This window comes from Dipodomys spectabilis, unplaced genomic scaffold (assembly GCF_019054845.1).
Source record: "Dipodomys spectabilis isolate Male_0828 unplaced genomic scaffold, ASM1905484v1 ptg000095l, whole genome shotgun sequence".
Lineage (NCBI taxonomy): Eukaryota > Metazoa > Chordata > Mammalia > Rodentia > Heteromyidae > Dipodomys > Dipodomys spectabilis.
The window spans coordinates 29,000,954-29,014,288 of record NW_024870772.1 but is presented as its reverse complement, the minus strand read 5'-3'; the positions used below and the strand labels follow the sequence as shown (position 1 = coordinate 29,014,288).

The 13,335-nt window shown below is 40.6% G+C and overlaps 1 protein-coding gene across 1 annotated transcript in view; it reads left to right on the top strand.

The window, feature by feature from the left end:
• Positions 1-13,335, top strand: part of LOC122112644 (phospholipid-transporting ATPase IB-like) — a 112,018-nt gene that overhangs the window by 72,185 nt on the left and 26,498 nt on the right. The window contains exons 26-28 of the mRNA XM_042685505.1: positions 9,747-9,857; positions 11,013-11,087; positions 12,021-12,143. Coding sequence (XP_042541439.1) covers positions 9,747-9,857; positions 11,013-11,087; positions 12,021-12,143 — 309 coding nt within the window. The remainder of the gene's footprint in view (positions 1-9,746; positions 9,858-11,012; positions 11,088-12,020; positions 12,144-13,335) is intronic.

Here is a 13,335-nt window from a genome sequence, read left to right as displayed (position 1 = left end):
GCTGCCGGAGCCACAGAGACACAGGGGGCTGCTTGCAGATCACCAGGTACCGGATTGCAGAACAGCGGATCGCCAGGAACAGAGAAACCTACCAGCCGGGAGTCTCCACGAGGATCCCACCCCCACCCCTCACTCTCCATCGGAGCGGAGAGGCTCCATCCCGCCAAAGCCGCCTGGCACCAGCAGCGCGACAAAGGGACCTGTCGGCAGACCACCCGCCCAATCGCGATCGCAACGACCCTGTGGGGGCCACCCAACCCAGCCCGCAACCACCCCAACTGAACTCGGATTGCAACAACAACTGACGACCTACAGGGTGAGTACCCCACAGGGGACAGTGAATCCCTCAAGGGAGACCAGAGCTGGAGAGAATCCCCAGACCCTGACCTAGACTCCCCACCCCAACACCAGGACCACAGGACCCACTAAAACCGGGAACTGTTCGAGAGCTCCACCAGCCAGTGGAGCACACTCTGCTGGCCAAGCCAGAGCAAGAGCGCCCCTGGAAGGGAGCTTAAATGCTCAAGCCAGGAACAGCGCCCCTGGGTCAAGACTACCAACAGTAGAAGAAATTTGAACTGTGTCCTCCAGGCTGCATAACCTAGGTGGTATACACATTAGCACAGGCCTAACGAGCGTGCTCCAGGCTGGGGCCAGAACCAGGCCCGGGGACCCGGCGCCTGAACAACACAACCAACTCCTCCCAACTGAAGTAAAAAGCTGAGCATAAACCCGGGAAGCACGCCTGTGACAACAAAAGACCTGGAGGCTCAGGACAAGAGAAGCCCAAACCCCACCAAAACTCCACCCATATACCCTAGGCTGGGAATTGGGCAACACAGGCTGCCAGCACCTGATAGTAAGCAGGAGCTCAGGCTGTTAAGGCGGCTCAGCAATAGAGTGATAGTCTTGGACGTATGAGGCCCTGGATCTGATTCCTCAGCATCACAAAAGCAAAAAGGGTCAGAAGTGGTGCTGTGGCTCAAATGGTAGGGTGCCAGCCTTGAGCTGAAGAGCTGAGGGACAGCACCCAAACCTAGAGTTCAAGCCCACAACCAGCCCAAAACAAACAAACAAAAACACATCAGGAGCCCATAGCAGACTCCAGTATTTGGGAGAGTGCATCCAGAGCATCTGAACTTCCCAAGAGCACCCGTAGGAGCAAACACAAGCAGTCTAGGCTGCTCAACCCTTCCAAAGGCGGGAATTGCCAGCAATCTACAGCAGAGAGCTGAGAATCCTAAGTAAGTCAGAATAGCAGCTGGAAATAGGCTCCCAACAGAATCCAGATCAGGCACAGACTCTCTCTACCAATACAGAATCAGCAACCAAGCAAAGACAGACACACCAAAACAAAATTGAAGAGCAGTCTCCTGAACCCCCATGCAAAAATCACAGAGAAAAATCACAAGGTTTACCACTACCCAGGACAGCAAGCTCACCTCAAAAGCCAGCAGCCACGCAGGGGAGAGCCCCAGTGGGAGCAAAGCAGGAATGGAAGACAAAAGCTACATCCAAGGGTTGCTGGAGTCAATGACTCAAGAAATAAAGGGAGAAATGGATCAGAAATTGAAAGAGCACAAGGATGAACTATCAAAAGAGATACAGGATATCAAACAAAAGTTGGATGCAAAAATAGAAGCTGCACAAACCTCAGTAAGAAGTGAGATAAACGCCAAATTAGAGGTAATGCATACTGATCTCACCTCATTGAGAGGTGAGATCAGTACTCTGAGAACCAACATTGAATCCATAAAGGGATCCATTTCCTCCATGCAAACCACAATAGAAGCCACGGTCAACAGAGTGAATGAAATGGAAGGTAGAGTGTCAGATACAGAAGACAGAATACACCAACTGGACCAAAAAGTGACAGATATGGAAAAATCACTCAAATTAAACCAAAGGGAAATTCAAGAGCAAGCAGATAATGCTAAAAAATTTAACCTTTGCATAATCAGAGTGGACGAAGGTGAGGAATTCCAGAGCAAGGGAATGCAACACCTATTTAACAAGGTAATCAATGAAAATTTTCCCCACCTCAAAAACGACCATCTTAACTACATCACAAAAGCTTATCGAACACCCAACAAGCAAGATCCCAGGAGAAACACTTCTAGACACATTATAGTAAAAATGATGGATCTGAATAATAAGGAAACAATCCTGCATGCAGCAAAAATGAAGAAGGAGCTATACTACAACGGGAAAAAAATTAGAATCACTGCAGATCTCTCCACACAAACAATGAATGCAAGAAAAGCCTGGGAAAGCACCATACGAGCCCTGAGAGCCAATAACTGCCAACCCAGACTGATATACCTGGCAAAGCTAGCATTCACATTCGATGGAGAACTGAAAACTTTTAATAGCAAAGAAAAACTAAATGAATACATAAACATTAAGCCAGCATTACAAAGAATTCTAAGAGGGGGGACACAACCTGAAGAAAGCAACCAGGAACTGGGACCTGCCCCAAACAGGCATTACTCAAAGTCTAACTGAGCAAGCACAGGAGGAAAGGAAAGAAGAAAAACTTAGGAAAACGGAATGGCAGGGACAACAATGCATCTCTCTATACTTTCTCTTAATATAAATGGGCTGAATTCGCCAATTAAAAGAAAACGAACTGAGGACTGGATCAGAAAACAAGACCCATCCATCTGTTGCCTTCAGGAGACCCACCTCTCAGCCAAACATACAAACAAACTCAGAGTGAAGGGGTGGAAAAGAATCTACCAATCAAATGCCCCCAGTAAGAAAGCAGGTGTAGCTATCCTGATATCTGACAAAATAAACTTTTCATTAAAATCAGTACAGAAAGACAAAGACGGACACTACATATTAATAAAGGGAACAATCCAAGAGGAGGATATAACCATCATCAACTTATATGCCCCAAATATTGGTGCACCCAGATATGTCAAACAAATGCTCTCAAACTTACAGAATAAAATAGATCCCAATACGATAATACTAGGAGACTTTAACATGCCACTCTCACCAAAGGACAGGTCTACCAACCAGAGGATTGGCAAAGAAGCTACCGAATTAAGTGAGGCCATACTTCAAGCGGAATTAACTGACATCTACCAAGTATTTCACCCTAAAACAACACAGTACACATTCTTCTCAGCAGCTCATGGAACTTTCTCCAAAATAGACCATATCATAGTTCATGCAAGGAACTTAAGCAAATACAAAGGGATCGACATAATCCCCTGTATCCTATCTGACCACAGTGGAATCAAGCTAGCTCTCAGTAACAAAGCATACCGCAGAAATTTCTCTAATACATGGAAATTGAACAGCACACTCCTTAACAACGCCTGGGTAACAGAAGAGATCAGAGAAGAAATAAAGCATTTCCTACAACTCAATGAAAATGAAAACACCTCACAAAGAAACTTGTGGGACACAGCAAAAGCAGTCCTGAGGGGCAAATTTATTGCCCTCAGTGCCCACATCAAGAGAATGGAGACAGACCAAGTAAATAATCTCATGTTGCAACTAAAACAGCTAGAAAAACAAGAAAAAATGGGACCTAAAGCTACTAGACGAAGCCAGATAACCAAATTAAGAGCAGAGATTAACCAATTAGAAAATCAGAAAACCATAACCAAAATAAACCAAACAAAAAGCTGGTTCTTTGAAAAAATAAACAAAATTGATGGCCCGTTGGCAAGATTAATTAAAAAAAGAAGAGAGGAAACCCATATTAATAGGATTAGGGATGCCACCGGAAACATCACAACACGTACCCAAGATATCCAAACAATTCTAACAGACTACTTTCAAAAGCTATACTCTCTAAAGGAAGAAAATCTGGCAGAAATGGATGCATTTTTAGAGAAATACAAGTTACCCAAACTGAGCAAAGAAGAAGTTAACCAATTAAATAAGCCAATATCCTATAATGAGATACAGGAAGCTATCAAAAGTCTTCCAACAAAAAAAAGCCCAGGACCAGATGGATTCACAGCAGAATTCTATAAGACCTTTAAACAAGAACTAATACCCATACTCCTCAAGCTCTTCAGAGAAACAGAGAAGGAGGGAGCTATCCCAAACTCATTCTACGAAGCCAATATCACACTCATCCCCAAACCAGGCAAAGACCCAACCAAAAAGGAGAATTACAGGCCAATTTCCTTGATGAACACAGATGCAAAGATCCTTAACAAGATTCTAGCTAACAGAATCCAGAAACACATAAAAAAAAAATACACTATGATCAGGTAGGCTTCATCCCAGAGACACAGGGATGGTTTAACATACATAAGTCAATAAATGTAATCCAGCATATCAACAGAGCCAAGGTCAAGAATCACATGATTATCGCCACAGATGCAGAAAAGGCCTTTGATAAAATTCACCATTCATTCATGCTAAAAGCTCTGGAGAAAATAGGAATAGAAGGAACATTTCTAAAAACAATAAAAGCCATTTATGACAGACCAATAGCCAATATTATACTTAATGGGGAAAAGCTACAACCAATCCTCCTAAAATCAGGAACAAGGCAAGGATGCCCACTGTCTCCACTCCTCTTCAACATAGTCCTAGAACCCTTAGCCAGGGCAATAAGGCAAGAAAAAGACATTAAAGGGATCCGCATAGGGAAGAAGAAGTTAAACTATCCCTTTTTGCAGACAACATGATACTATACCTCCACGATCCCAAAAACTCCATCCCCAAACTTTTAGAAATCATAAGTCACTTCGGCAAAATAGCAGGATACAAAATAAACCCACAAAAATCAGTTGCCTTCCTATACACTGATAACGTACAGGAAGAGAGGGAAATAAAGGGAGCAACCCCATTCACAATAACCTCCCAAAAAATAAAATATTTAGGAATTAACCTAACCAAAGATGTAAAAGAACTATTTAATGAGAACTATAAAAAGTTAAAGAAAGAAATTGCAGAAGACACTAGGAAATGGAAAGACCTCCCATGCTCCTGGATAGGCCGACTTAATATAGTAAAGATGGTAATACTTCCAAAACTAATATACAAATTCAATGCAATTCCTATTAAAATCCCAATGACGTACATCACTGAAATACAGAAAACAGTCCAAAAATTTATATGGAACAACAAAAGACCTAGAATAGCCAAAACAATTCTAGGGGATAAAGACAATATGGGAGGGCTATCCATGCCGAACTTCAAACTCTACTACAGAGCTATAATAACAAAGACAGCATGGTACTGGCACAAAAACAGACCCGAAGACCAATGGAACAGAATAGAAGATCCAGATATAAATCCACAGGCCTACAGCCAGCTGATATTCGACAAAGGAGCCAAAGACGTACAATGGAAGAAACACAGCCTCTTCAACCGCTGGTGCTGGGAAAACTGGGCAGCCACATGCAGAAAACTAAAAGTGGACCCCAGCCTATCACCATGCACCAACATCAACTCAAAATGGATTAAAGACCTTAACATTAAACCTGAATCTCTGAAACTACTGCAGGACAGAGTAGGAGAGACACTTGAACTAATAGGCACAGGAAGGAACTTCCTGAACAGAGTCCCAGGGTCACAACAAGTTGGAGAGAGACTCGACAAATGGGACTACCTTAAAATAAAAAGCTTCTGCACAGCTAAATCTATCGCAACTAAGCTAGAAAGACAACCAACTAATTGGGAAAAAATATTTACCAGCAATATATCAGACAAGGGGTTAACATCCTGTATATACAGGGAACTCAAGAAACTAATCCCTCCCAAACCTAACAAACCAATTACTAAATGGGCAAGGGAACTAAAGAGGGACTTCTCAAATGAAGAAATAAAAATGGCAAAGAAACACATGAGGAAATGTTCATCATCCCTGGTGGTGAAGGAAATGCAAATAAAGACAACCCTGAGATACCACCTTACCCCAGTCAGAATGTCCCACATCCACAAATCAGCCAACGACAAATGCTGGAGGGGATGTGGAGAAAGAGGAACCCTATTACACTGCTGGTGGGAATGTACACTTACACAACCACTTTGGAAAGCAGTCTGGAGGGTCCTTAGAAAGCTAAAGATTGACCTCCCTTATGACCCAGTCATACCACTTCTAGGCATCTACCCTGAACAACAGGAACCAATATACAAGGACACGTGCACCTCCATGTTTATTGCAGCACTGTTCACAATAGCTAGGATATGGAAACAACCTAGATGCCCCACCACAGATGAATGGATCCAAAAATTGTGGTATCTATACACAATGGAATATTATGCAGCCATTAGAAATGACAAAATAATGGCATTTGCAGGGAAATGGATGGAGCTAGAAGGAATCATGTTGAGCGAGGTAAGCCAAGAACGAAGAGACAAACGGTACATGGTCTTCCTGATAAGTGGATGCTAAATCCAAAATGTTAGGTGATACGACAAAACTAACAGGACTTAAGAAACAAAGAACTCCCGCTCATCTGGTTGAACCACTACTAAATATCCCCATGCTGCTGACCACAAATATGGTATATAACATGTGAACACTGTTATATATTACAGACTGTGGTAGACAATTTGCTCCAGGGAAGTTAGAATGAACTTGTAACTTTGAAATTATGTAATCACTTAATCACAATCAAAAAAAAAAAAAAGAACCTTGGGGAAGGGAGGGAGGGAGGGGATGGTAGGGGGAAAACAATGGAGGGGGTAACAATGTTCAAGAGGAAGTGTACTCATTACCTCACTCATGTAACTGTAACCCTCTGTATAGTATCTTTACAATAAAAAAAAAAAAGAATGGTACAGTTATTAACGATGGCATAGCCCGCAACTCGGCTTCCTGAAGAAGTAGATGTGGAACTGCCATCGATGTACCAGGTGTCTTCTGGGTCAGGAAGAGGAGTTTCCAAGATAACTGTATAATGGGGTGTGAATTTCTCCAAGGTCTCTGTACAGGAATAGGAAAGAGGGTTAGAAGTGGATGGAAGCAAGGTGGCTAGATTGAGAGGGGAGCAGCTTTCCAGTGAAAAGTTGGGGTTTTGAATAAAAGTGACATGAAACAGCTGTAGGCGGGAAGGGGAAAGGGAAGACAGGGATTTATGAGACAAAAAGGTCCTTTAGTCTGTGGGGAGAGCGAATGGTAGTGGGTTGGCCAAAAGTGAGTTTTGTGCTGTCCTGTGCTAAGGTGGCTGCTGCTGCCAAAGCTCGAAGACATGCTGGCCAGCCTTTTACCCTTGGGTCTAGCTGCTTTGAGAGGTAGGCCACAGGTCTAAAGGAGGGGCCTGACATTTGTCCAAGAACCCCAAGGCCAATTTTTTGTGTTTCTTCATTAGGATTTGTATATTTATTGGGTTGATTGTCTCAAGTTCTTTATGTTTTTTTTTTTTCTTAGTATGACACCTTATCTGTGGTTCTTAATGCATACTACTATGGAGGATTGCCTTGCTTTCTGGATCACTGTGGTGACACCTGTCATTCAATTAAAATTCATGCTATGAATGGATTGTCTTGGATTCTTGGTGATTGGCTACCCTACTGCCAGAGTCTAACTGAGTTCTTTGCTTTTGTAACCTATTTTTTCCAGGCCAACAAGCAAGTAATGGTAACAAGAATGCTTTACTTTAAAAATATTATTTTTTATCAAGTAGTTTCACAAAGGGGTTTCATTTCTAGAAGTTAGATTACAGGTCCCGTGCATCTTAATCAATGACACCCCTTCCATAGATCTCCCCCATATTTCCCCATCCTATTCCTACCTTCAGTTTACATAGTTCAAGTTTACATAATGTATATTAAACATAATGACTGTATTTGCTCACTCTTCCTCCCTCCATTTGCATGTTGCCCAACACTCAACAGAACAAGTTTCAGTTTCCTGGTAGTAATTTTATTAAGTGTTCATTAGTTGTTCAAAGGAGTTATACCATTGGACTCCTCCACTAAGTATATCATCCTTATATATACAAAGAAACTGACTGAAGGATTATGTACTTTACTTTTGTTGGGGGGTAGGTCCTGAGGCTTGAACTCAGGGCCTAGATGCTGTCCCTGACCTCTTTTTACTCAAGGCTACTACTTTACCACTTAAGCCACAGCTTCATTTTTTTTTTGAGTAGTTTAGTAGCTTTTCTTTTTTGAGTAGTTTATTGGAGACAAGAGTCTCATAGCCCTGGCTAGATTCAAATCATGATCCTCAGATCTCTTGAGTAGCTAGGATTACAGATGTTAGCCATTAGTGCCTATATTTTACTTAAAAAAAAAAAAAACAATTTTAGGTTCACAGTAAAATTGAGTAGACAGTACAGAGATTCTCCTACTCCTCCTCTCAGACATACCCAGCCTCCATTATCAATATACCAGAGTTGTACCTTTGTTGTAATTGGTTACCTTATGCCTATAGTACCACAAGTCTACTGTTTACATTAGTCTTCAGTCTTTATGTTGTATGTTCTGTGGGCTTAGGCAAAGGTAGAATGACATGCATCTTCCTTTATAATATGCAGAGCTGTTTCCTTAAACTCTGTGGTCTCCCTATTCATCCCCCACATCCATGCAATTCCAGAAATACACTGATGAATTTGCTGTTCCCATAGCTTTGCTTTGACTTTTCTAGAAAGTTATATATTTGGAAGGGCTGGGAAGGTGGCTCAGTGGTAGAGCGCTTGCCTTGCATGCCTAAGGCCCTGGATTTGATTCCTCAGCACCACATAAGCAAAAAGAAAAAAGCCAGAAGTGGCACTGTGGCTCAAGTGGTAGAGCGCTAGCTTTGAGCTGAAGAGCTGAGGGACAGTGCCCAGGCCCAGAGTTCAGGCCCCACGACTGGACCCAAAAAAAAAAAATTATTTGCTAATCCAACCTTAACTGGTTATTAGCATTCATCAGCATGATACTGTAACCTTTTCTATTTCATCAAAACACCTTCCCAGTTTCTATAGTTTAGTATTTTGGCTTTTAAAGGATATAGTATTTTAACCAATAATTTGATACTGGCTTTTATTAACTATAATGTTTTCAATCACACTTGAATGATTAACAGTAAGATTTTTTCATTCTTGCTGAATTCATGAACTACATGTAATCCTCCAAAAGCAACCTAGGAGTAGCCACAGGACTCTAGGATTTTTCCTCTCTGGGGCTGTCCTTAACTATAGCTCTCTCTGAGATACTATCTCCGATTTTGTAATCCATCTACATAGTAAGTAGATGCTAAAGCTAGAATGTCAATAACAGACAAGTCATTTTCTCATGTACAGTACTAGGGTTTGAACATAAGGTCTTACATATAGTTAAGCAAATGCTTTACCACTGAGGAGCACCCTCAGTTCCATACCATGCATTCCTGAGTTCCTCCAACATAGAAGAGAAACACCAGGCCTCATATTTGAACTAAATCAGTTTTGATAGTCTCCTGCTTTCATGGATTGAGACCCAGCCTGTTCCTCTTTTACTCTTTCCTTGCTGGCTGCCATGAGATGAGTAGCTTCCTCCTCTAAGCCCTCCCACTTCAGTATAGGGCCTCACCCTAGGCCAAATAGAGCAACAGAGGCAGTTAACCATAGACTGAAGCCTCTGAAGCTGTAAATCAAAATAAATCTTCCCTCTCTTGTGATTGCTCAGCTTTATGATTATCTCAGGTCTTTTATCACAGTGTCAGAAAATCTGACTTGACACTTGTCTTTATGCCATTTAAAAACACATTCTAAGAGGGAACTGCCAGGTCACAAAATACTTAGAAAATGACACTTTGTGGGTTTGAACTTGCATTGACTGTTGTTTCTGCCTTGCAGTTTAGCTACTTGGAGAAGCTTCTATTGGTCCATGGAGCTTGGAATTATTTTCGAGTGACCAAATGCATATTGTATTGTTTCTACAAAAATGTAGTGCTGTACACTATTGGGGTAAGAAAGGAAATGATTTCTTTTTCTATCATTGAGGAATTAAGTCTTTTTTTCCTTCTTCTTTTTTTCGCCTGATGACAGGCTTAGTAGTTAGTAAGACTTTTTCATGTTAAAACAAAATTTCCTTAGGTCAATTGAACTCAGGTTCTCATGTTATTTATCAACTTTTTCACTCAGATAATGCTCTACAACTGGAGCCATACCTCCACTTTCAGATTCTTGCTGGTTAACTGGAGATAAGAGTATCTAAAATACGTTGGTCTGGACTGGCTTCCAAACCCAGTCTTCAGATCTCAGCCTCCTGAGTAACTGGGACTTCTGTGCTTGACTTCTTCTCTTATTATAAAAACAATGATCTTAGAGTATACACTGTGTTTAACAAGGCAGCTATAATTTGAGCCATGTAAAACAAATCTCAATATGATTAAAGTGACTCAAGCCATACCAAGCATCTTCTGTGAATATAATAGAAGCAACTTACACATTAAACCAAGAAATCTCTCTGGAAAATTCCCAAATATTTGAAGACTAAGTAACAAACTTCAAAATAACCCATGAGGAGAGAAGAAGTCACAGGAAAAATTAGAATTTTTGGATTGAATGCATATGAAACTGCAGTGAATCAAAATGTGAGAGATGCTACTCAAACATTAGTTCAGAGGAATATCATAGCAAACAGCACATAAAATACAACATGTAAAAATGCGTGATTTATAAGTGATTTCTTGTTAACTATTCCCATAGAAGACATATAAATTTTACTTATTACAAATTTACCTTTGTTTCTTGATTTGAGAGATTTGTTGTAACATGCCCTGTAACAAATGGATACTTTAGGACAAAGATTCATGTCATTATCAAAGTAATTGGCATTTTAAAATCATAAGTAATAAGCTCTGTCAGTCATAATTTATGAAGGGACACTTATATAGCCCTCTAAAATTACTCTCTACTTGCTCTACCAGTAGAGAGTGTGTTTTTTTCCGTGTTACTTTCCTTTTTCCTTTTCCTTGGTGCAGGAATAGAACTCAGGGACTTGCACTTACTAGACCAAGTCCTCTAGATTGACAGCCCAGCCCACCACTTCCTTTTAATTAACAGCTATTGTTAGGACAACTTTGACAGACTACTTCATTTGGCTGTCTTTTCTTCCAGCTTTGGTTCACCTTTGTTAATGGATTTTCTGGGCAGATTTTGTTTGAGCGTTGGTGCATCAGCTTGTACAATGTGGTAAGTGGTCCTCCTTCTCTTATCAGATAGCATACAGAACTTCAGGAACATTCCTTCACTTTTTGTCTGGGATGTGTATCTAAGCTCATCATCTGTGCACTTAGCAGGCAACACAAATAAAACTATAGGGCCTTTGCTGCTGGGACAAATCTTGGAGAAGCTCAAACTATACTCCTTTTTTCACAAACAGCACATCGTTCCAGAGTAAGTGAATGAAATGTGTTCCCCAGGTGTGGTGGTATCTGAAACCTCTTTATTCTGTTCTTGTCCAGTGCTTTTTCACACACACACACACACACACACACACACACACACACACACACGCATACCCGTGCACACGCAGGTGTGTGTGTGGGGTCGCGGGGTTCCTAGGGCTCAATTTTGCTCAAGGTTAGCACTCTACCAGTTGAGACACAGTTCCACTTCTGCTTTTTCTGGAGGTTAATTGGAGATAAGACCTTTCTGGAGGTTAGTTGGAGATAAGACCTTCGTAATCTTTCCTTCCCAGCCTGGCTTCAAACTGAGATTCTCAGATCTCAGACTCCAAAGTAGATAGGATTACAGCTGTGAACCACCCAGCACCCAGCTTGTTTTTCACACTTGTAAACTGACTTTACATACATACGCCCATTCACTTAATAACATAATTTAAATTTACCTATTTTTATGTTTATAGTTCTGTGTCTTTTAGAATCTCTGGGTTAAAATTTTATCTGTGCAAAAAGTTTGTATTAAATAGTAATCCATTTTCATCTCTTATCAAAAGTTGCAAAAGTGGTTGAGAGTTCTCTGTATCCTCTATCTAGCTTTCCTTATACCTTAATAATCATAAAATGTTATCTTACCAAAGCAAGGAAATTGACATTTTACAGTATTATTTACTCAGTTACACTCTAAGAGCTCCTTTTTTTAAGATCTTTATTTTCTGTGCAGATCTTCACTTCATTACCACCTTTGGCTCTGGGAATCTTTGAGCGGTGCTGCAGTGAATCGAGCCTTCTCAAATACCCAGAACTCTACACTATTTCACAAAACGGGGAAACTTTCAACACAAAGGTAAGTGGAAAATGTATAGTTGTCTTTCATTTCAACTTTTTGTTTGAAACATACCTTTGGACTCTTCCTTTTCTGATGCTTTAGAAAAAAAGTAATTTTAAAAACACAAAAGGATTTAGTCTGTGTCCTATTCCTGCTAGTTTAGTTTATCTTGGAAATGAAGATTCAAATAATAGAAATAACAGTACATGGACGACGGGGGGGGGGGGGGGGGGGGGGGCGGCGCAGAAATGATCTTATGAAGGAGAAAGATGTAGAAAGAAGTGACTCAGATGGTACACTAAACTTGCAGCATGGTATTTGATAGGAATTCCTGGGGAGGATAAACATGAAATTGAAGGGGGTAAGGTAGAGTTGATTGTTACATTCTCTAATTGACCCTTTCATCAATAAAATGACCTTTGTTTTTCCTTGTAGTATTCTTTGTTCAAAATCTACATTCATGTAATATATCACTTCAACTCCTCTTGCTTATCTGTATTTTCATATTTAAGTTTATTGTTGGGAACTTGTAAATTTGCTTTGATGTCTAGCCTGTTACCATGTTAGCTGGATATTTAAAGCACTCACATTTAATATTTAATATGGTTTTTGGTCTTTTTTTTTTTTTGGTGTCAGTCCTTGCTTGGGTGCTGTCCTTGAGCTTTTTGCATTTGAGGTTATCACTCTCCCACTTGACACAAAGCTCCATTTTTGGCTTTTTTGGAGGTTAATTGGAGAGAAGAGTCTCAGAGACACAGCTCCATTTCTGGATTTTTTTTTTTGAGGTTAATTGGAGAGAAGAATCTCACAGACTTTCATGCTGGGGCTGGCTTTGAGCTATGATCCTCAGCCTCCTGATTAGCTAGGATTATAGGCATAAACCAGTAGTGCCCAGCTCAATATACTTCTTGATGTGGCTAGGTTTGAGTTTACCATCTTGCCATTTTATTTGATCTTTAACATAGGGCCAGGGATTGAACCCAGAGCCTTGAACTCACTAGGCAAGTACTCTTCCATTGACTTATACCCAGCTCTATTTGTCTTACCTATAATTTTTCTGTCTGCTTTCAGATAAAAGTACTTTTCATGAATTCCAAATTATTTGTTGTCTTTAGAGATAACTCTTCACTTTTATATCTTAGAAGTTGCACTGGGGTTTATATACATTTATTATAGTCTACTTTGGAGTGATAAAATACTAAACATACAC